Source organism: Dermacentor andersoni, chromosome 4, assembly GCF_023375885.2.
Source record: "Dermacentor andersoni chromosome 4, qqDerAnde1_hic_scaffold, whole genome shotgun sequence".
Classification (NCBI taxonomy): domain Eukaryota; kingdom Metazoa; phylum Arthropoda; class Arachnida; order Ixodida; family Ixodidae; genus Dermacentor; species Dermacentor andersoni.
In genome coordinates this window covers 151,294,716-151,318,264 of record NC_092817.1, presented here as the reverse complement: position 1 = coordinate 151,318,264, position 23,549 = coordinate 151,294,716, and the positions used below count along the sequence as shown (strand labels likewise).

The window sequence follows — 23,549 nt, the reverse complement described above, 5'->3', positions numbered from 1 at the left end:
GATTCATGGCACCCTTCTGTAAAGAACCAAGAGAGTGCGCGTTCGTCGGTTACAGTTCCTCAGTGCTACTTTCTCTTCGTCGGCCAACGAATATCAGGACACTAAATTCGCTCATAAGGAGAAAGCCAAAATTACCAACCCTGTGACCTGGCATAATGTCTCAAAATAGTGCAAGCAACTCGGGAGAACTGTTTGGGAGATGAATGGAAAATGAAAACAGTGAAATGCCGCTTATGTAAATACTATAGCCTACACCATACCGATTAGGCCGTGATAATAGAGTGATTAGGCAAGTGATAATAGAGAGCTTCAGCACTGTGCCATGACGATGAGTACGCAGCAGGCAAATACATTGCGGAACGCGGCGTCGTGTGCCACGACAAGGCGCTGAGTACATGAGACTGCCCTCGTAACTAAACCTACGTAAACCTGCTGCGCCATCTGGAAGATAAAAATAAAAGTGTTTGAGGTCCACAGTCAAGTCATGTCAATATAAGCGTGCTAGCCGGATTTATAGACGTAGTGCTCTGACGTACGCAATGTGCGCCGTAGGCTCTGTAATAGTCCAAGGAACTTAATAAGGCCAGAGCGAAATGGAAGGGCCGCAGGTCAACCTTTACTGTTGGTACGGTCCTTCCGTATGCAGACGTAACGAGGTAAGAGGAATTCGAAATCTGACATTCGTTCATGTACCCACGTTTCTGCAGTTCCAATAATGAGGCTAGGAAGAAGACACGAGTGATCAAACCTGTGCAGATTTGTTGGTTAGGCTCCGTTAGTTAGTGTTTAAAGTAAGAAGTTCAGGCAGCGACAGAGAATATTATCGAGGCAGGGACGTAGTAGTCGAGAGAGAGTGAAAAAGAGAATAAACTTGATACAGTACATAACTCGAGCGATGGGATTATTGTCGCTGTTGTTGTTCACTGAACATTTGGTTGAGACCCTCAACTGGGAATTAGTCATGCAACAGGCAGGTTTCCGGCGGCTTTTTCTAACGAACGTCAGCCTTCATCGCAGTTGTAACCGACATTTTCGGTAAAAATGTAATCGTACCTCAACTTCACAGAATAGCCATGTTTGCCGAATTTGCCGAATAGCGCGCTCTGTATAAGAGAAACGATAAGTTAACTTATAAGCAATTTTACGAGTCCAATTGTAAATATAGTCTAACAACTTCTTGACGGCCGAATGAGGACGCCCACTCCGAACTATACTCAGTCGGCGGTATCACTCTATGTGTGGGCATATTAGTTTCCTTTTTTGTAAAGATTGAGCTTCGCTCCTTGTGAAATGCCCTGCGCTGTTATGCTCGGCAAACAAAGTGGCAGAAATAAATGTGAAGATTTTTTAGCGCTATTAAGTAGAACTCGCTGCTTTTTACAGATTCCCCCATTCTACAACCCAAACGCAGACTTCTTTTTTCCTCACGTGAACGTTCAGGTCGCCGTGGGAGGCTATGTACTTTGGTATGGAGCGTGGCTTCCGGGGACAGAGTGAGTATTCATTTTCAATATACGAAGAGCAGGCCCAGTTAGCTCCAACGCGGAGCCCTGAAAAATTATTGCCGGTGGTGTGAGCAAACAAACATATAGGTTGCCGTCAAGAGAGTAGACAGAAAAATTAATAAAGTTTCGTTTCTTTCAAATTGGCATGACACAAAAGTCGTAGCTAATGGCCGGTTGGAGCTTAAAATTCTCGAATGCGACGATATGTCCGTTATAGATATTTTACAGTGTCACCACCGTCATAAACAGCATTTTTGTGAGAGGCGATTAAAAAAAAAACACGCAAAAAAAGGTTCACCGACGATTACGATATTCCCTAATGCGAGGAGTTGAGCGCCGCTCTATACATGTTTTCATTTCGCGGTATATTGAGGCATCGAAGTTGAGCGTGACATGTAGCAGAGTCGGCAATCGTCGAAAATCTGACCTGCGGGTCAAGCACGTCGGCTCTTATACATGGCTCGTCGAAGGTTCTAGTGGAATCGCTGGTGCCGCTTGGATCCCACAAAGCCCTACGCAGTTCACATCGCGCATACAACCAGATTAAAAAAAAACAATCGCAAACCACGACAATCGAAACAAGCGCGAACGAGACCAAACCAAGCAAACCAAACAAACGCGAGCGAGAGCTGACGCGAGCAGACGATAGTACGAAAAGAGTGGTTCGGCTGCACCAGATACGTGTACTTATCGAGTGATCGGACGGGTTCGCATGAAACCACTGAAGGGGCCGCTCTCATAGGTCTCCGCCGTACGCGGCTCGCGTCTTTCGCCTCCCGCTCCGCGTTCGCACTTTCATCTTTCGCTGTGCTCGTTCGCTCGCTTACACCGCCGCCGCTGCCGCCGACGTTCGCCGCAGGAACGGGCCAGTAAGAGCTGCGCTCTAAAAAAAAAAAAAGAAGAAACACATCCAAATCCTGCGAAGGAATCGTGCCGCGATATACCAACGACAACCCCGGAATGCGAATTTGCTTGAAAAATCGCGCCGGCATCGAGGAATACTAGTTGATTAACATCTGAGGCCACGCATACTGTTTAGTGGAGATACTATCGGTAAAGAAAGCAGACTGATATAATGGCATACGGTTATTGTTTTTAAATGCCTACGGCAGCAAGGCAGCGCTTGGTGCAATCCAAGTCGCCACCTGCGCAGGAGAAGCGGCAAATGCCGACTGTGTGGAAAACGACACATAGCGAGCATCCGCTCATTTTGCATAAACAGCTGCAGTCCTTGAGTAACTGAACAGACCAATTTTTAATGACGAGTGCCTCTATATTGTTCCGCAGATGCCGGTTGTAGTAGTCCCTAGCGGGTTGAAGGGCAACTGTGACGTCAAACCAGTACACACGCACAAACACAAACAGAGAGAGCACGAACGTAATGCTGAGGGGTTATCCGCAAGAACGTCTAATTGGCTACCCTGCACATGGAAAGGTGTAGAGAAAAGAAATATGAGAGGGACAAGGAAAGTGTCGTTCAGTCAATGGCAATCAGAGTAGGCGATCTGAATAAACTCAGTAGCACCCTCTGTTAATTGTGCGCCCATTAACGGACCTCGCCTGTATACACAGGCTATTCGTCCTGTCGCGTCCAGTTCTCATTGCGTGTAGGTGAGCGACTACATCTGCGCGTGACAGGAAAGTCACAAGTGTTGCCATTTTATAGACCTTGTCCCTAGATCTAGCGACTGTCCGGTCTCTTCGGCGACACGTTTCTTTCTAGCCTACCGTTGAGAAACAACCAGCTTGGTTTCTCAAATAAAGTTCATTCACTCATTGCCTAGCAAGCGGCCCATTTCGTTAACGATGGCACAGACCAATTGGTGACAGTTTAGCGAGTTCCAAGACAAGAAACTTGCTTCGAAATTGGTCGTATAAAATGCGCTTTATTATTCATAACCTGCATGCAAGCGGCCGAAATCGGCTGCGTGACGCGTCGACTTGGTGACCATTAGGAGGCAGCGGTTTCCTTCCCATCGGTGGTCTGCACACTGCTGTTTAACAGCATGGAGGTTAATCCCTCTGGTTATCACCGGATAATATGTGTCTTTAAAGAAATGCTTGTGTTTTTTTTCTTTGTACGTTACGGAAATAATTTAAATCGGCGTTAACGCTCCATGTTCTACACTTTCGCTAAATACGTCCGATCGATGGCCATTTGCAAGAGTTGAGGTTTACTGAACTTATTGCAATCAATTTTATGGTGACATTTAGAACGCACCAAGTGAACAACAAGACAGGTTGACTGAAAAGTGGCGTAGCTACTGATGTGACTGGGACTAGTTCACGCGAGTCTCAGCACACGGCTTGCTCATTTCAGTTTTTTGGCAAATCAATACGGCGAGGAACTTCCAGGTGGATCAAGGGGCAATATATTTGATATCCATGAAGGTCACGTAATGTTGATCGCCGTTTTTACATTTCACCAATTGAGTGTCACGCGATTCAGCTTTCCTTTCAGGAGCGCAGAGAAACAGGAACTTCGCAGAAATAATACGATAGACCAAGTGTCCTGGCGTGCTAGAAAAATCAGATTACTCGGTTCTTTTGTATCGTGCTGCCTTTTTAACCTCAATATCTGATGATAAACGCTGATTTTCTGCTTTCATTGTCGTATATAGTGAAAGTATAGTGGTAAAGAATGAGCCTAATACATATTGTTGGTAAATTCATTGTTTATTCCTTAACCCACATGAATATTGCGGCAAGCATGAGGCGTTTCGATAGAGGTTTTGCGCCTCGTTGCCTTATACTGTTCCACAATGCCTCCGTTGCCTAAAATTTACGGGAAAGTTTCAGTGACAAATTTAGCCACTTTGGGGCACAATTTAGCTGTAATTCAGCGAATTTTTACATCACTTGACCCTGACACTTAAAAACAAATTATGGTAACATTGATAGCAGCAACACAGCAGGTGAAGTTAGATATTCCACAATAGCAGCGGGATTGTGGAGACGCATATCGTCACCTCCTTCCCGTGGTTCTTTCAAAAGATGCCACAGAGGCATTCTCTTTAGAAGTGTTTTGTAGTTTGCAGCAGGATAGCTGCGGGAACTACTAGTGTCGTGGTGCTGGCAAAGCCGGTACACATGCGTTCCGAACGCAGTGCCATCAGTCTCACAAGAAAGAGGTTTTTTCATGTGGCGCTGGATCGTGTCGATATCTTCCTCAATATACACATTCCTTCAATAAATGGCATAATATCTTCCCTCGATAAACTGAAATATTTTACACTGACACGTGTGCATATCTTTCATCGGGTGACCGCGTTTCGCCGTCTAACAAATGTTAACACTGAGCGCAGGACGCACCGGCATGTATCGAAACTTTCGGGAGTGTTACCGATAGTTCTGTCCCCTGCCTGCTGTCGCCGATCCTTTTGTAGTCTGATTTGCATGTATGCGCGAGGCGAATTGTGTAGTACTTTCTGGAAGAGGCGCGTGCAACAGCGATTTCTCTGGAACCTTCGATGACTCATGTATAAAAGTCGACACGCTTGACCGGAAGATCTGATTTTCGACGATTGCCGACTGTATTCGCCGCTTTCGTTTTGGTTTCATTGTCACCTGCTCTTGTGGGCAAAAGTTCGTCCAATAAAAGTTAATTCAATCATTTGAAATGTTCCTGCTGTGTTCTTGATGGTCACTACAACGTCACAATATCTTCCTCCAATAACTTGAAGCGCCTGTTCGACATAGAATTGTAAATCTTTACCCTTTCACACTAATGTATTTTACTTTGTTTTCTATTGTACTGCATTTTATTGCATTTTTTGTTCCGCATATTCCAGTTCCATATGGAATTTGTGCGCTTTTCTTAGTTGATAACAATTTTGTGAACGTAGCCTCTCTATATTGTCGTTCCCACCTATGTAATGCCCGCAAGGCCCTTGGAGCATATCAAATAAATAAACTGGATAAATAGACATAAACTAGCAAATTAAATCTCGACATATGACATCAAGTCTCAATCCACCAGTTTCCTTGGTAAAGCGTCTGCAGTTAGCATGAGGCATGAATAGGCAATAAGCATGAGTAAACGCTAAAACTGGCGCTGACGTGGATATTGCCTTGATATTTTCATAACACTGGTTCAGATGACAAAATAGACAATAACATCTAGGACCATGTTGCTCTTGCCGTTCTTTAACGAAGAGATCACCGCGTATCTATCAAACTGGAAATGTGGTTCCTAGTAAAAGTCGCCATGTTTAAATTTTAGCTGCTACATCATCAAGCAGTGTTCGCAGGTGTTAAAGTGACCTGGACGCACTAAACGTGTTGGACAAAATGTCAAGAGAACAAAATTGCGTAAGCCAGGTGGAGTAGTACTACAGCTCACCCAAGCTGAGTATAGAGTCGAGATGAGTGGTTGGTGTAAGATAGAGAGAAGTGGCTGAAAGGAAACCGCCCTCTTGATTGTGTGAAGCTTTGTTTGGCGATAGCCATATTTAATTCTACCTGTTGCCACTACGGACCGCGTTCGTTGATTTCGCCAATAGAGGGCAGGGACTACACAATATGATCATGAAACACCAGCGACGATGGCGCCTCATTTATTACAGCTCGATCTGTGTTGCAAGGTGGGACCTTTGAAAGAGCAGCGCCAAAAGAAGTGTTCTACATGACAGGATGTATGGCGGTGCCTGGCGCCCGGTGTCTCTTTGTATGTGCAAAGCTTGTTGTAATGCCATTTCGTCTGATAGCACATCCGCTTTACAGGAGAAAATTTACAGCACTTCGAAATTTGTAGATGTTGTTGAAGTCCAGAAGTCCAGAGAAGCAGAAACAAGGATACAGTCCCACGAAGCGCACTGCTTAACACTGAGTCGACCCTCGCACCTCGCGTCTCAGCTCGAACACAGCCTATGAGCTGCATCAACATCCTCTGGTCTCGCACCCCAGCCATGCACGCCTGACACTAGACAGTTTTTATTTGAGCCTGTTTAACGTAATGGCAGGGCAGCGGCAAAGTGGGACTAAAGGCGCAGAACGCTAAACGACCTAAAGCGTTTAGCGCACGCACGCTATTTTTCAGATTCAACGTATTCTGTATGCATTGTTTACGTTGCTTACGTAACATGGCGGTGGTGCCAACGGCCCCCTTCGAACTGAATTTGGCGTTGTTTTTTTGTAGAATTGGATTCGTTCGTAGCAAACGACAGTGCAAACGGTTTGCGCTTAGTCTCAGGCAGGTTCGACGACAGAGCATTATGGATAATCTAGATGAGTGTTCAAGATCGCTTTGCATTTGAAAAGCGGCGAGACAAAGTGAGAGGAATTTCCGGGATGGAAGTGCTACCTCTCGTAGAAGTCGAATGCTCGACTCGAATGCATATGGGTTTGAGATCAGGCGATTTCTGAGGCCAAAGACGGCAAGCTTGTACTGATTTCACCAGGCATTGGCATACAGGCCTCTGCATGGACAGTACAAATACAACTCGCTCCCACCTGTCATTGTGCTGCCTCTCCAACTATTCCGACTAGCACGCAAAGCTTGGCGAATAGACAAGAACACTTGTGCGCACTATGCATGCAAAATTTGGAGCCTAATTGCGGCGTACCGTGCATAAACTACGCAATCACGCTATGCTAAAACGCGCTTTCTGCAAAGGCCTTTTGCGGAGCGGTAAAGCTCTTTTCCTTAACCCTGGTATTACGCTAACGTTAACTTAAAGCTTAGGTAGATGGCGCTTTAGTAGCTGCAGACGAATGAATAATGTCACGTCGTTAGCGATAACTCATTTCCTTGAAATACATTCATTTCCTGGTTATATTTAAGCTCTTGTCCCTGGCTGCACAGCGTATACACGGAGCGTGCCCATGTGAGATTGCCCCTCACTCGCCCCTCCCCCTTCTTGCCGACAACTGTTCGCACTGAAGACGCACGCCAAGACGCACTGCGAAGCAACAAAACATATTCTACGGGCGGCACAGTGACACGAGCCAATAAATGACGACAAAGAGTGGCTCGTCCGCTATTGCGAAATCTCTATCGGCCGTTATGATCCCGTGTGGACGGACGCTTAGGCGGCGCTTACACAAGAGCAATGGAGTACCTAGGCAAACGCACAGTAGAAGCAGAAGGTCCCTGCAAAATCTTCCCAGATCTCGCGAGTCTGAGAGAAAGAGCCCCTGCGCGGATGCCTCTCTCGCCATTCACGCATGCACACAACGCGCGAACAAATACGAGAACACCTTAGTAGGACGGCTGACCCGGAAACATATTGGTCCCAGGTTCGAAACCAGGACCAGGACAAATCTTTGCACAACTGCAAAGCCTTCTTTTTGAGAAACATATATGGGTTTCGTTTGCACCTTTGTGCTACAGCCAGGCTGCTGACAATGGTAACTTCTTGACACTACTCCCTATGCCCCTCCGGATTTGACACTGATGTGCCATTGTGCCTCGAATTAAAAAAAATTATTTTTGTGTTGAGTTCCCCTGTTTTAAAATGACGAGCTTTCTTCGTTGTCTTGTCCATTTTCGCAACTCGGGCTTTCTCTAGTAAGGGCACTTCCTCCAAACTGCGGTGCGCGTTTGGAGGAACGACAAATATTTTGGACGCAGGCATTGTCACGCTGTACACTTAATACGTCTAAAGGGTTATAGGTTCGGTTGTATTGCTTCGTCACGCTTCTGTGGCTACTGATCTGACGGTTGCCGGCCGTGTTTATCACCTAAATACAATCTTCTTCCGTCGGTGATGCACATTTTTGTACCATATAATTGCGAACTTATTTGTGACATACTTTACCGTAAATATAGTCTTGTGCCGGCGCTATGCTTAGGTAACTAGGCTTTGTTTAGAAATAAAATAGTTCCTCTTTTTTCTTTCATTTAAATTAAGCTTCCAGTGGGGCTTTCATCTATTTTAGCAATGGCTAGGTGCGATGCCACTGCTTGCCGTGTTTCGACAAACACCACTCTTTTTCATAAGTCAAGTTTCCAACCGAGTCAGTCATTGTTTGCGTGTTTTAACATACGAAATGCTGTGTTAACAAGGCAAACGAGCTGATTGTGGCCATCCTGTAAAAGAAAAATAGGCGACTCTCGTAGAGAAGACCAGGTAAGAGACTGTACCGCTCACATATTCAAGCAAAAGTGTACTGAAGTAAAAGTAAGACGCCCAATGGTTATTGCAGTGAGGCGCAGTGCAGTGAACTGACGTAATCACTCTGAATTTTCGAATGCCAATGCCACTTCCACGTTGCGGTGAATCATTATGTTATTCACCTCCGATGAAAAAGATGGTCACAGAATGCAGTTACCCTGCTATTCAAAGTGAATATGTTTTGCGATAGCCTAAACTGCTGCGGCGGATGCGGCAAATCTCTGCAATGGAAAGCTACCGAGCATCTGTGTTTTAACTTGAGCATAGCAAAAGAAGTAATTAAGTGTAAGCTTTCGCTTTATTGTCGACATGCGGATATTTTCATTGTTTTTCAGATGACCGTTTTTCATCGGCTAATAACTGTTGCAGTGTTTTTTCTTGGCGCCAAATAATGTGTTCGCTCAATGTAGGGTTCGTGACTAAGAGTCTGGCGCTGTCTGCATGGTTCTACTGTGTCATTACAACGTGAGAATATACTTATTATATCTTTACGCTTTAGCCGACGGTGGTGCTATGTATTTCAATATCCGCAAACTTGTTGCGTAAAAATATGATACACGAGCGACAGAAGTTGCAAGTACGGACACTGTCCAAATGGAGAGTACACGAGCAGCATAAACACAGGTGATCACAAACAAGAGAGAGGAGAGAGAGAGAGACAGAACAACTTTAGTGAAAATTCCTGCAAGCGAAAACATCTAAATTAGGCCTGCAGTGCGTGCGCACGCAGCGCCTAGAAGCAAATTATCAATTTTACGCGCTGTTTATTTCGCCTATAACACATTCGGGTACGAATATACGTGGTTGCTATGAGTTTATTTGTGCACCTTTCCCCACGTGTGGTGATATTTGCGTTATCCTTCCTGTCCGACTCTGTTGCATAACATCCTCACAGGAAAGCGTTTGGATGCAACTGAAAACTGCGCCCACTATTGGCTTCGTTAAGTTCGCGGAAGGGAGCTAGTGCGGATAGCCGATGTTCACTCTCTTCGGTTTGAACGCTTTTTGAGAGCGTGCTTATGACAGGAGTATTATCCTACTGTAAACGTGTGGGACACTCGCAGTGCCCAACATTAAGCTACGTCGTCTCATTTTGGTAATTTTGCAAGATCTCACCATCGACCTTGTATTTTTGTTTCAGTGTCGCAGCACAAGACAGAAATGGAACACGCTTAGCTGGTGCAGTGCAGAGTCCTCAATCGGGCGAGTTCAAGTTGCTGCTCAAGTTCTACAAGGGCGGCTGTGCCTTGTCGAACGCCGACGACGCAAGGAATATACCAAGACTGTGGCCATCCTTCAAAAGCATCAACTTGGATCAACTATTCATCAATCCTCATCCAGTGTCCTTCTACGAGTTTAAAGCCGTGAGAGTCTATGCATCCCTGTGTGATGGCTCTTGCAAGTAGCCTATTGTTCTTTCAGGCGGGCAGTCTGCGCTCACTGAGGCGATTTATTGCGGTCGACGCCAGTCGATGCGAGTCGCTGCTGCTGTTCCAGGTTCAGTTGTCACTAAAATGGACTTCTTCTGTGTATGACGAGTATTTACTTCGTAAAGGGGAGCAAATAAGCAGTGCGGAAAGCTATGTGCTGTGGGGAGTTTAACGAAACACTACAACAAATAGCCGTCTACTAGCAAGTATAGCACAAATCCACGAAGGAAACTGATGAGGCCTTCTTGAAAAAAAAAAAAAAAAGGAAAAGCTTCGTAGTTGAAGAGAAATTCGTCCTGGTCCGGTATTTGAATCTGGCACCAAGCTTTTTTCGAGATCGTTGCTCTACTACGTATACTCACCATAAGGCTATCGGGTGGCAGCGCGAAGCTGAACTATTCGTGAAATTAAAGTGCACGCACATTGGCTAGAGAAATCAGTTATGCTTGAAACTCGCTCTACCAAGCGTCTTTCTTCAGAACTAATTTGCCTTACTTGCAGCTCCCATAGGTGCCCCATGACAGAGTCCTCTCCAGTAATTTTTTAAATAATTTATATGATGCCTGCCAGGCAATGGGACCGAGCGTACGTCGTAATACCCGGTGGCGATCCTGTCAAACACACGTCGTAGAAGGATTGAGGCCCTATCGACCACCAGGCGGTGGTTCCGGGCTGGGGTCCCGGACCAGGACGAATTTTTCTTCAACTGCGAGGCTTTTCTTTCGAGGAACCCGTATGGATTTCCTTTGTAGCAGTTGCTACGATTGAGCGGATGTCTCATTTTCTCTTTATTAATTACTTCTCCGCACCTTGCGGGTTTCCGCAGAACTATTATGTGAAACTCTTGCCTTTGCTTAGACTTGTTGACAAGTTCGACTTCGCCCTACCATTCGCTAGCCGCCTATTTAGCAGAGATGGTAGAGCCGCTGCTCCGGAAAGGGGTGGTCCCTGGTTCGAGTCCCGGACTAGGACGAATCTATTCTCCAACTGCGAGGCCTTTCTTGCGAGGCCTTCTTTTCTAGCAATTGGCGCGGTTGGGTGGACGTCTCAATTTAACTTTTTTTTTAGTCTAATGACTATGAAGGAGCGTCTTTAACATGGAAATTCGTTCTGTGAGACATACTGAAGTGATTTGTGCCAGCATGGTTGGTGTTCCTGCTGGCTCTGAGGCCGACGGAGCACCAACAGTGATGTGTGCGCGCGTGTTTGAGCCTACAATCAGCTTCAGAGATGAGTTGTGTATTTGTAAAAATTTGTTTCCCGAATGTCACCTTACTGCATCATTGTCACTGCATTTCTAAGCTGCCGTTTAGCAGCAATGAGTGGTCACCAAACATATGACGATCGCAACAGCGTGAGAACCGTCCTGCTGTGGAATGAGTAGCGCTGTTTACTTTGACAAGCGTTCAAAATTGCATCTGTATATACCTGGCGTGACTACGTCGTTTATTGGACGAGGTTTGCGCCCACGAATAAAATAGTTGTCGTTATTAATGGCAGCATACCGTACAGTGTGACTCACACTCATGAAGGAGTCGAGCGACCGCATGCAGACTGCGCATACGAAACAGTGGTAGCAGCTGGGCTACAGATCTGCCTGTTCTATAGCGCATCAGCCGAGCATGCAGTGTGGTCATGTGAAGAATCATTGCGGCTTTGCCCAGTATTGCTTCTTCCTACTAAAAAAAATTCGCGAGAGAACAAGATGACAAGAGGTTATTTTTTGTTCGGTCTTCTTCGTCCTGTCCCCTACAACATGCTCACCTGTTTTACGGGAATTATATCCTCCCATGCCACTGGATTCATTTTGTGTGGTCTCCTTTGGATATTACGGCGTTACAAAGCAGATATTGCAATGCCAAAGCACAAAGCTTATATTTATCAGGCTGGTTTGCTGATCGCAGTGATCGCTGCGTTGGGCGATGCCATCGGCCTCACCGTCGTCGTCGTCGTCGTCATCATCATCATCATCATCACTGTCATCATCATCATCATCATCAGCCTACTTTATGTCTACTGCCACGATGAGGCCACTCCCGGAGATTTCCAATTTCCCCTCCGCTGCGCCAACCGATTCAAACCACCGTCTGAAAATTTCTTCATTTCATCACGCCACCTAGTCTTCTGCCATCCTCGCTAGCGCTTCCCTTCTCTTGGCACCCATTCTGTAACCCTAATGGTCCACCAGTTGCCTAACCTACACATTACATGACCTGCCCAGCTCCATTTCTTTCTCTTAATGTGAATTAGAATATCTGCTATCCCAGTTTGCTCTTTGATCCACACCGCTCTTCCTGTCTCTTAACGTTACGCTTAGTATTCTTCGTTCCATAGCTCTGCGCGGTTCCCCTAACTTGTTCTCAAGCTTCTTTGTCAATTTGCAAGTTTCTGCCCCATATGCTAGAACTGGTAACATCAACTGAATGTATATCTTTCTCTTCAGTGATAATGGTAAGCTTCTACTAAGGACCTGACAATGTCTGCCATATGCGCTCCAACCCAATTTTATTCTGTCGATTTCCTACTCCTGATTAGGGTGCCCTCTGAGTAGCTGACCTATGTAAACGTACTCCTTCACAGACCCTAGAGGCTGGCTGCCAATCCTGAACTCTTGTTCCCTTGCCCGGCTATTGATCATTATCTTGGTCTTCTGCATATTAATATTCAACCACACTCTCATACTTTCTCTGATAAGGGCCTCAATCATTTGTTGTAACTCGTCCCCAGGGTTGCTAAACAGGACAATGTCATCTGCAAAGCGAAGGTTACTGAGATATTCGCCGTTGATCCTCACTCCTAAGCCTTTCCAGTTTAAGAGCTTGAATACTTCTTCCAAGTATGCAGTGAACAGAATTGGAGAGATTATGTCTCCTGGTCAGACCCCTTTTTATGTGTATCTTCCTGCTTTTTTGTGTAGGATGAAGGTAGCTGTCGAATCTCTTTAGATATTTTCAAAATATTTACGTAAGCCTCCTGTGCTCCTTGAATTTGAATGCCTCTACGACTGCTGGTATCTTTATGAATCAAACACCTCTTCGTCATCTGTGGAAACCATATAGAGAGGCTGATTTCTGCCGATTTCTCCATTAGCTGATTGATGACATGGATGTGATTCGTTGTGGATTATCCCTTCCGGAAGAAACCTTGTTCCCTTGGGCATCGGCCTCATATAGGAGGCCAGTGTAGAAACCGCGTTGTGATTTCAGGTCTACTAGACTTCAAATACGTCACAACGACGCTGGTGGCTGGCGAAAATGTTTTATAATGATTGGAGCTTACGTGTTTAAGGGTTGCATTAAGTTGGTCGCACACGAGCATTCATATGTTTTAGGTCTTATTCCAGGCAGTACCTCGTAGGGACATCAGCGTGAGCAGGCGTTTGGTGCACTGCGACACCACGTGCCCGAGCACATGAGCTTTGGATCCTCCCGCGTGTAGTCGTGCGTAGCTTAGCCATGTCTGAAAAAAGGCGGATGCTGCAGGATGAGCCGATGCCGGATGCTTGGACCTTTAAGGCCCTCCGGTGGAAGCAACACAACTCTTTGGCCTGTGCTTCACATAGACGGCACCCCCGGACTGACCCACCTGGGGGAAATCGGTAGTTGCCTTTTCGTATCTTCCTATCTAATCTTCGTCTTTCTCTTACATTCGATATTTCCTGACTTCTCTTGACTTTCTTTTACTTTCCCATTTTCAGACAGGAAGGATTAACTTTTTGTGGGATAGCCAACCTTGGTTTTAAGAAATATGGTTATAGTAGTGTCATCCAACTGGCGCATGCAGGACCTGTCTTTTCACGGTCCTGCAGCGTCCCCTCGTTGGGTTCTATGGTGGGTGGCTGGCGGTGCTGGCGAAAAATGATCATACATCTATGTTAAGTTCTCTTCCCCCACTACCTGATCGCTCCCTGAAGAGGGCGGGCTCCGAAGAAACGTTCAACTTGTTTGTGAAACCCGTAGAAATATATTCCGAATGTCGTGTGCTACACAGCCAACACGAAACCAAGACTGTCAATACGATATCTCAATTTTTTTTTGCAAAACGCATGACAGATGCAATGGGCGCAGGTTGCGAAGTAACCAAGATGGGAAATGGCGTCCTTTTTCTGGAAGTACTTGACAAGCTCCAGTACAACAAGCTGTTAAAACTCATGGCGTTCGGAGACATTCCTGTCTCGGTAGGCCCACATAGAAAATGAACACTGTGCGCAGTGTCATCTTTGACGACGACCTCCTTAATTAAGTGTAGTGAGAGCCCTAATTAGTCTAGGAAAACACAAGAACTCAGTTTTTAATGAACTGTGCAGCTTGTTGTGCTCCGCAAGTATGTGCAACCAAGTGAATGTCTTGTGTTCGGTACCTGGCCACAGAGTTATAAAAGGCTGCATAGTTGCTCACGAAAACGCTACGTCGATTAGTTTTAGCGACACAGATGGAAATATCCTCACCCCTGCCACAGACCTAGTTTTTTTTACGCCGTAAACAGAGGAATCAGTGGCAAATAGAGTGGGATACACAAACATCGAATAAGCTACACATACTAAACTCAAAACTAGGAAACTGAATACGTGAGAAAACAGCATGGTACAAGGAAGTACTTCATTGCCGATTAAGAATAGGACTCACTTACGGTACTCACTCTTATCTCTTGACTGGGGGGATACTCCGACTTGTAGTAAGCGCGGTAAAGATCTGACAGTCCTCCATGTCCCTATTCAGTGTCCTGCAAAACAAGCAGAGAGGAGAAAGTAGTTCCTTTTTTGAATATCGAGAAAATATACCTCTGCACCCGACATATTTTCTTAGAGTGAACCGCTTTTCAATCAACAAATGGTGTTAGAGTTTTTAGCTGAAACAGACACCCTGAAAATCATTTGGCCAGGTAAACTTAGAACTTGATTAACAGCCCTTATATGCAAGCAGGGTGTAAGACCGGACCAGTTGGAATTTTGCGCTTTTACTCGTCACCCTCTTTAGTGTCCCGTGTCCACTCTTGCGGTAGTCACTTCAGCAGCTTATATGCAAGAGCTCTTTTGAAGCTCTTGTGTCAATGCTATCTTCTGTTACACCATGTTTTAACGAAACCCAGTTGCCCCTCATCACTAACTAATCAGCGTCATTATTTGAATACCTATATGTCTTGCGCCATTTAGAGCGAGTTTTTTACGTGCTTTTACAGCCATGCAATATCTACTACAAGGAATTCGTTGCCCATGCCATCTGCAATACATCGTTAGCGCTACCACGTCATTCACCACGCCATGGTTCTGTCCACGGTTAGGTTAACCATGGTTAACACGACGCCATTCAGTTCATGTACGAAACGGAGAGAGGAAATATCTTTCTTTTACTGGTTGTGCTTAAACGCCAGGCCGGTAACAGCAGTGCGGAAACGACAGTGTACCGCAAGCAGTGTGACACCAAAAAATTTTTATCCATTGACTCGTATCACCCGACCTTACCCAAACACTCTTTTGTAAGAACTTTTTATGATGTTGTGATGCATTGTAGTCCTGCAAGCAGTTAAGGCTACAAGACATAGAATATGTATTTGATGCATTGAAACGACGCCATTATCCCAGGATGTTTATTAACGATAGATGCGAATGCAGAGGAGAAGGATAGGTGAGCCAGGAGTGAGGGCAGCGTCTCTTCTATCCATTCCTTATATTCAGGGTGTGTCAGATACTGTTCGGAGAGCTTTGCGTCCGCTGGGCATACAAACCGTTTCCAAACCCTATTATACCTTGGGGAATTAGTTCACGAAGCCGAAAGACCGCACTCCTGCGTACGATCAGAGCGGGGTCATCCATGCGGGCCTTGTGACGCGGCTTGGTGTGGTAGAAGTATGCCTCGTTCTGCTCGGCGAGCGAATAACGCTGGCGGTCGAATTTCTTCATATATTTTTTCCACATAGGTTTATGTTTGAAGTAACAACTAACAACATAATTATCTGTCAAGAAGAATCGTGCCTTTGCCGCACTCCTCGCCGTGCAGGGCCCAGGCAGTCACTCTCAGACTTCTGCAAACAAGCACTTACCCGAGCCCCGCGGCGCTGTACACAATGTACCCCGAACGGTTACCAAGCTCGGACTGCCCTCTGTGTGGTGATTATGCGGACTTCGAACATGTCCTGTGAGGCTGCGCCTCTGCCGGTCCCCCTTTCACCCAAGAGGAAATGATGAAGCTAATTAGGGCCCAGGATCAGACCTCTCAAATCCTGGCAGTCCAGAGGGCTCGCGAGAGGGCCGTCAGGTTTCACCTGATGGTCGCCGAGTGGGCCTAGCCAGGTGAAGTTGAGTTTGCTTGCGTCTATAGTGTACCTAATAAAGTTGCTTCACTCACTCACTCACTCACTCACTCACATAGGTTCAATAAAGCCAGCCTAAGACTGAAGGGAGTTTTGCTACGAGCGGGCTTGTCTTCGTTGTTGGTTTGACAAAGACAAGCCCTCTTTTGAAACACCAGGCCGCTGTTTGTCGACTCTCCATGGTTTTGTGAACGGTTTATCTTTTGCTGACTCAGCCGTTCTGGGTAGTTTAGCTGTTCCAAATGTAAGAGAGTTCGCACTCGCCACATGGAGTGTGATGTACGACGCCTCGCGCTGTTTGCTTAAGCAGGCAGTGTTTTTTTTACTGCCATTAGCACTCTTTGCCAGCTTCCGTAGCTTTGAACCTATCTATCTATCTATCTATCTATCTATCTATCTATCTATCTATCTATCTATCTATCTATCTATCTATCTATCTATCTATCTATCTATCTATCTATCTATCTATCTATCTATCTATCTATCTATCTATCTATCTATCTATCTGTCTGTCTGTCTCTGTCTAGCTGTCTGTCTGTCTCTGTCTGTCTGTCTGTCTGTCTGTGTGACTGTCTGTCTGCCTGTCTGTGCTAACACAGGGACCCAACTTGCCTACCTCCTTGAGCGGCTATGTACGTGCTCCTGGTGGTGAAGTCATCCTGGTCGTTCCGTTGTCCTTTCACTTTCGTGATCTGACTCTCTTCACGATGTCGTCGTCACACCTTCAACGCTAAGTGGCCGAAGATGTCTAATAGCTTGGGCCACTAGGTCGTGATGCCGTCGTTGCCGTTTTATTGTCGTCATTCAAGTTTTGTCATACGACTCTCGTCATGCCGTTGTCCTCACGCCATCGTCGTCATACAGGCTTCGCGATACGGTCATCGTTATGCCATTGTGGTCATACACTAGTAATGATCCCATTGTCCTCATATAGCTGTCATATCATCGTCATCATTGCGTCGTAGTCATAAAGTAGTCGCCGTGCATTCGTTGTCATGTCGTCGTGATGCCGTCGTGATACTCCCATCGTCACAATTCCGGCTTCGTGATCTAGCTGTCGTCACGTCGTCGTCGTCCTGCTTTCTACACTAGCGCAGTGGCCGAAGTTCTTTAATAGCTTAAGGCGCTAGGTATGTGCTCGAGGTCGCGATGCTCTGTTGTTCTTTGCATTGTCGCCATTTTAGCTTTGTCATCCGACTCTCATCATTTCGTTGTCGTCATGCTATAGTCTTCATACAGTCTTCATGCATTCGTGATCATAAGGACGGTGATCACGCCATTCGTGTGATGCCGTCGCGGTCGTTCTATTGTCGTAATTCGCACTCCATCATCCCACTCTTGTCACGTTCTCTCTCGTCGTCATACCAGTTGTCAAGGTGTTGTCCTTATAGAATCGCCATGGTTTAGGAATCGTAATCTCATTGTCGTCATGCTGTCGCAGCCGTACGTACCACCCTTCTTATTCCATCGCCCTCACTGGGGCGGTTTCATGCAGTCGTATTTATTCCGCCATGCTAATGGGAATCAAATGGCGAGCGAGTGCCATAACAAATCGGAGTGGCAGCGGAGTATATCGCATACAGCGGAAGCAACGGAACTCTAAGGATGACCACTACAGACGTAAAACAAACGTGATCTAAACAATAAGGCGTTTCCATGCGTAGCTCAATTGTTAATCGCAGTACCATCGTCAGTCATCGTGAGATGAATTCTTCCGTAACTAATTCTTATGAATGGAGACTGGTTTATTGGGTGCCTAACTTACAGTTTCTCAACGACATGTCCTAGTGTTTTGATAGAGGCCTTAACATAACGGAAGCTACGCCCGTTTGAACTTCTACGAGGGTGTGGTAGTAAATATGGAGCAATGCACATAACAAAAATTAGCTAGGGAGCTGCAATAGACCGAGTATAATGGCTTATTTCTCTACAATCTGTGACACAAAAACCAGCTGCCTATGTTTGCAGCTTATCTTTCTGTTTCAGGCTCAGCATTGTTGTGCCCGCAGAAAATTTCAGTCTGGAAGAGCATATAACCATAATTAAGTTTCCGTTTATGTAAGACAAAGGGGTGAAGGAGATTCATGATTAAATGTCCCAAACGTTTGTTGAAATCGCTCCCATCCCCCATATTTGCATCTGAACGTTGGGTCCACAATTTTAAAACTGTTCATGTTAGTGCATAAATTGACAAAGCTATAGGATGGCATTTCTGTCGTAGTGCCATCCAATATGACAGCCATCCATTATATGATCACGGAAGACCACCAACTATTATCCAAAAGCATTGTTACACATCTGGGAATGTCACAAAAGAGAGTCGGTGCCATGACAACTTGGAAATGCGAAATGATCCTGCAAAAAGATTTGCACCTTTTCACAACTTAAGAAAATAGGAAGCATGTCGGCACATTGGTGGCTGTTTTCGAACATGTTGGAAAAATGAGTAATATTTTTAAAAAGTTGTAACTAGTGATTATACATGGATCAACTGTTATGATGCAGTGACTGAAAAACAATCTAAGCAATAGAGGCACAACTATTTTTCCAGGCCAAACATGTTTTGTGGGCAGTGGTTGGAGTGAAATTCAAGGTAAAGAGTATTTTTTGAATACAAAGTGGGTTCTACTAGTGGCCTACTTCCAACATGGTGAAACCATCACTTCAGAATCTTACTGCGCTTTATTCACGGTTTTGTTCCAAACATAAGAAAACATCAAGAAAAGCTCTCCAAAGGTGTCATTTTGTTGCATGACAATGCCTCGTTACACAATCCAGGCAAAACAATGGCAAAACTGAACTTTCTAGGCTTTTGAATGATGGCCCGTCCACCGTGTTCGCCTAATCTGGCTCCTTGTGAGTATAATATTTTCCACACTCTCAAAAGGCCCCGAAAATAACAAAGATTTGAATATGTTTTGATAAGAACAATTGCTGCGTAACAATAAAGAACAAGAGTAGAGCAGTGTGGATGAGAGCTCAAACGGGGAAATCCAATACTCTAGTCAATATTATGAGAAAAACTGGACCTTGGTAGTTCGTGTAATGCATAGGGAAAATAACCGGAAGAACAGTAGAGTTAGAAAATGAGTGCGAAGGGTAGGGAAGCGCACTCGTGGACGTTAGAAAATTATGAAGGCGGGGTTGAAATTAGGAAATTTGCAAGCGCAAGTTGCAATCAGGTAAAGCAAGCCAAGGGTAATTGTCGGTCACTGACAGAGGCCTTCGTCCTGCTGTGGTAATAAAACTACGGTGATGAATATGATGGAATTCTGCAAGAGAGGGGTTACGTTAGCAGATAGCAGATCTTTATTTTCGGGGACTCAAGAATCTAGAGGACAGATGTCGCGAGTTCACCGACTTCCTGCGGGATAATTTAAAATAGTGGCAGTTACATCTCCCTAGATACATTTTTTTCGAGATTAGCTCCAATACTTATCAGCACCCCTCGCAGGCCTGCGTGTACGGCCTACATTGACTATCGTAGTATGCGCCGGACGGGAACACATGGGCAGCTACTGTTCGTCATATCGCCCGCAATAACTTCACAATATTGCAGGCATCCCAAAAGTTTCATCACCGTCAAAGCAATGAATACAGCTCTCTTGGTTCCGTTGTCGTCCCCTGGTCGCTGTGTAGTACCGTCGTATATCTCAGCGAAACTATAGCGTTGTATGCCACATCACCGACTTGGCCTGCGAGATTGCCCCCTCGCTCCTACAGGGCTATCTATTCGAGGATTATTGTCGCCTATGTTGTTCGGTTGAAGCCGTGTAAGGAGGCTCCTGATGCGACCCTCAGATCTGCCGAGTGTGAATGTTTGGGTCTGGGGTTAATGTCGCAATACTGAATACAGGAGCATTATGTAACTGCTGACGAATGCGACGGGGACGTAAGACCGACCTTTCTTGACTGCTGTTATCCTGCGTCACTTACCTTGTAACCATGTGCATATATTCCTGTTTGTGCGAAATATGGTCTAGTTAGGGGACGAAGGTGCCTTGTTCATCTTGTTGAGCTTGTTGGTTCAGTTCCTGGAACGGTAGCGACTTTTTGGTAGACATTGAAAGTGGACACGCATTTTAGTTCCGGGAATCTGTGCCTTAGGTCCTGATTTAATAGCTGTATATCGGAGTTGTTGCACTGTTGCGTCCGCATTTTGAGCGCATGCGGCCGCAGAAAATCCATTAAGTTAGAAGGTGCCTTCAGCTGATTCATATGGCAGTGCACTTTACGTTCGTGTGAAGCGACTGGGACTTGAACCTATTTCAATACTCCGCAACGTGCTAACTAGAGAACATATACATACTCATGGTTACGTGCGTTTGCTATGCAGATAGGTTAAATAACTTCCTTCAACCTATGATGCTAAATCAATATGGTAGGTAACCGGACATCCTGGGGCGACCGAAATCCAGCGGTGTATTTCTGTTGGCCATACGAAGTGGGACTAATATTGCTTATTAGGTAGCAGCAGATTTCTAGGTTGGTTGCTTTTGCAAGCATGCCGTCTATTACGGTGCTGGTGGTGTTATTGAGATTGCGCAGGCGCATGTCCGATAATTGAAGCGTAGCTGATTTAAAGTAAGTTTGGTTGCAAATAAAGAAAATCGGATAAATAAAATATGGAGCACTACTAGGCAAACAGAATTGAGTAAAAATTGTGATATTTTATCAAAACTAAGCATAGATGATGTGAACTTGGATTTACCATGATGCAGGAATGTTGCACTGAGCTCACCATAGAAGTTGCCGAAGAAGTGGCATGCTAATAATCTTCGAAGTACAACCATGCGCCATGTTTTTTTTTTTTTTAATGGTTTACAATGTTGAGGAATCACGAATAATTTCACAAAATGCTTCTTTTGCAGGTGACGGGGTATATAAACTACTAGCAGCTTACTTCTCGGAGAACCGCAACAGTACCAGACAGCAGCGGCTGGCCGAATCAAGATATTCCGTTTTTTCAATGACGACATGACCTGTGCTCTCTCCTCTGTTTGAGCCCTCAATCTTATAAACAATTTCACCGCTAGTTTGCACAAACAATTGCTTGCGTTTTCTCCTAATTTCGGGAATATTACAATGTCTTTAATAAAGATAGTTATCCTGACACTTCTGTTTTAATGTGATGATTTTATGTTCGCTGTATGAAGGAGTGAAAATTAAATTGTGCTTTCGCAGAAGCTGCGGTGTGTATACAATCTACACATTGAAGGATTAGTGCGGGTACCTGTGGGTAACATAACTTCACTACAACTAGTAGCACCTGTTGCCTTGATGACGAAGTGGCTTATCGCAAACGATTATTAAGTGAAGCGTAGATTGAAAATGAAAAGTTTAACGACTAAAGGAACACACTGGAAATAAACACAACTGGCGAATGTTACGTCAATAACCATGTGGCAGGGAGAGCGGGAGGTCGTGCAAGTTTATCTCAGAAGGCGGTGGGCAACATGAGCAGTACGTTTTATGTCAAACGCTGTGGAGCTCTTTATGACATGGCAAGTTCACCTGTAACTGCGCCTGCATATCAGTCACGGTTCCTGACGACCATACGGCTTCGCCATCTACACTTGGAATACCAACGGTAAGCTTCTAAACAAACTTATAGTAGTTTAAATTTCAAGGCTCAATTTTAGAGTAAAAATTACTCCCAATCAAGTGAAGGACTTCGAGCAAGAGAGAAAGAAGCTAGCTTGGCTAACTTACGACAAAGAAATAGTTTCACGTCAGTCAGAAGAGCCCTCCTCATGCTGGTTTATGTGATTCAAAAATGAGAGTTCTTATGTCATCCGCTTAAGGCAATACTTTCGCTCTGTTTAAGGCGTTTCGTTCGCCTTGAATAAACAGTATTCACACTTGCAAAAACAAAAGTGAATTTTTTGAAAGTCTCGCTCAGCCGTCTGGGACTCGCCGTATTGCTGAATGCCATTCGCGCTACCGCCGACAGTCATCGTGAGATGAGTTCTGCCGTATTTTTTTTTCTTTTTGTGGAGTCTGTTTTCACTTGTGCTGCCAGAATATCAAGCGGACAGTTTGATTCGAAGCATGATTTATTCTTTAACATCCAAAACGCATTGCAAGTTAGGAATATCTCCTGGAAAAAAATTCCAGGGTCTCTTAAGATCGCTTTTAAGAGGTGAACGGTGAAAGCATCTTCTTCCTCCTCTTATCATTCGCCTCTTTCTCTTTGACTCTTCTCTTTCTGTTCTTTCTTTTAGTCACTACTGCTCACTACTAAGCTATATTAGTCATTTGTAATCAATTCTGGTCATTAGAAGCCATCGTTACACATGTTGGTCATATCGTAGTCATTAGTAGTCATTACAAGTCATTTCAGTCATTTTATTCATTACTGGTCATTACTAAGCATTTTAGTCATTTATAATGAATTGTAGTGGTTACAAGTTGTCATTAGATATATTGGTCATTTCGTAGCCATTACTAGTCATTGCAAGTCATTTCAGTCATTATTAGTCATTACTGCTCACTACTAAGCATTTTAAGTCACTTGTAATCAATTAGGGTCATTACAAGCCGTCGTTAGACATGTTCGTCATATTGACACATGTACTTGCCCATCTTTATCGGGCGACCTCGTTTCACCGCCTAACAAATGTTATTGCGCAACGCAGGACGCGCCTGCATGCATAGGAAGTTTCTGGAATGTTGTCGATGTTTCCATCCGATGTGCGTCACCGAACCTTGTGTAATCTGATTACATGTATGCGCGACGCTAACAGTGTAGTACTTCGTGGAAGACACGCAGGTCCCAGGGATTAGTCTGGAACATTCGACGACATGTATAAAAGCAGACGCGCTTGACCCACTGATCGGACTTTCGACGATCGCCGAGTGTGTTCGCCTCTATCGTTGTTCTTTGAGTGTAGCCTGCTTTTGAGCGCACAACTTCGCCCAATAAAACGCTAGTTTCGTTAATCACAGTTTCACTGCCTTCTTCACCGTCACTACTACGTGACATCTGGTGAAGGTGCTGGATGCGGGGGCGTCCGGTACGTTCATGTACCGGACACCCCCGACAAGCCGTAATCCAAGCCCGGACCGCAAAGACAACACCAACGTCGTCCCTGAACATCGAGCTAGCCGCCTGCTACAGCAGCTGCCCCCCGAACGCGTATTATGCCAGAGACGACCAAGAAGACAGCCCCAATGGCAACCGCAGCGGC

The 23,549-nt window shown here is 45.1% G+C and overlaps 1 protein-coding gene across 2 annotated transcripts in view; it reads left to right on the top strand.

Moving 5' to 3' along the window:
- Positions 1 to 21,474, top strand: part of LOC126537799 (uncharacterized) — a 213,508-nt gene extending 192,034 nt beyond the window's left edge. For both annotated transcript variants that reach the window (XM_055074554.2, XM_055074553.2), the window contains 3 exons: positions 1,384 to 1,493; positions 9,762 to 9,984; positions 21,231 to 21,474. In XM_055074554.2, the coding sequence (XP_054930529.1) occupies positions 1,384 to 1,493; positions 9,762 to 9,984; positions 21,231 to 21,254 (357 nt within the window). In that variant the 3' untranslated portion in view covers positions 21,255 to 21,474. The remainder of the gene's footprint in view (positions 1 to 1,383; positions 1,494 to 9,761; positions 9,985 to 21,230) is intronic.
- Positions 21,475 to 23,549: the final 2,075 nt, after the last annotated feature.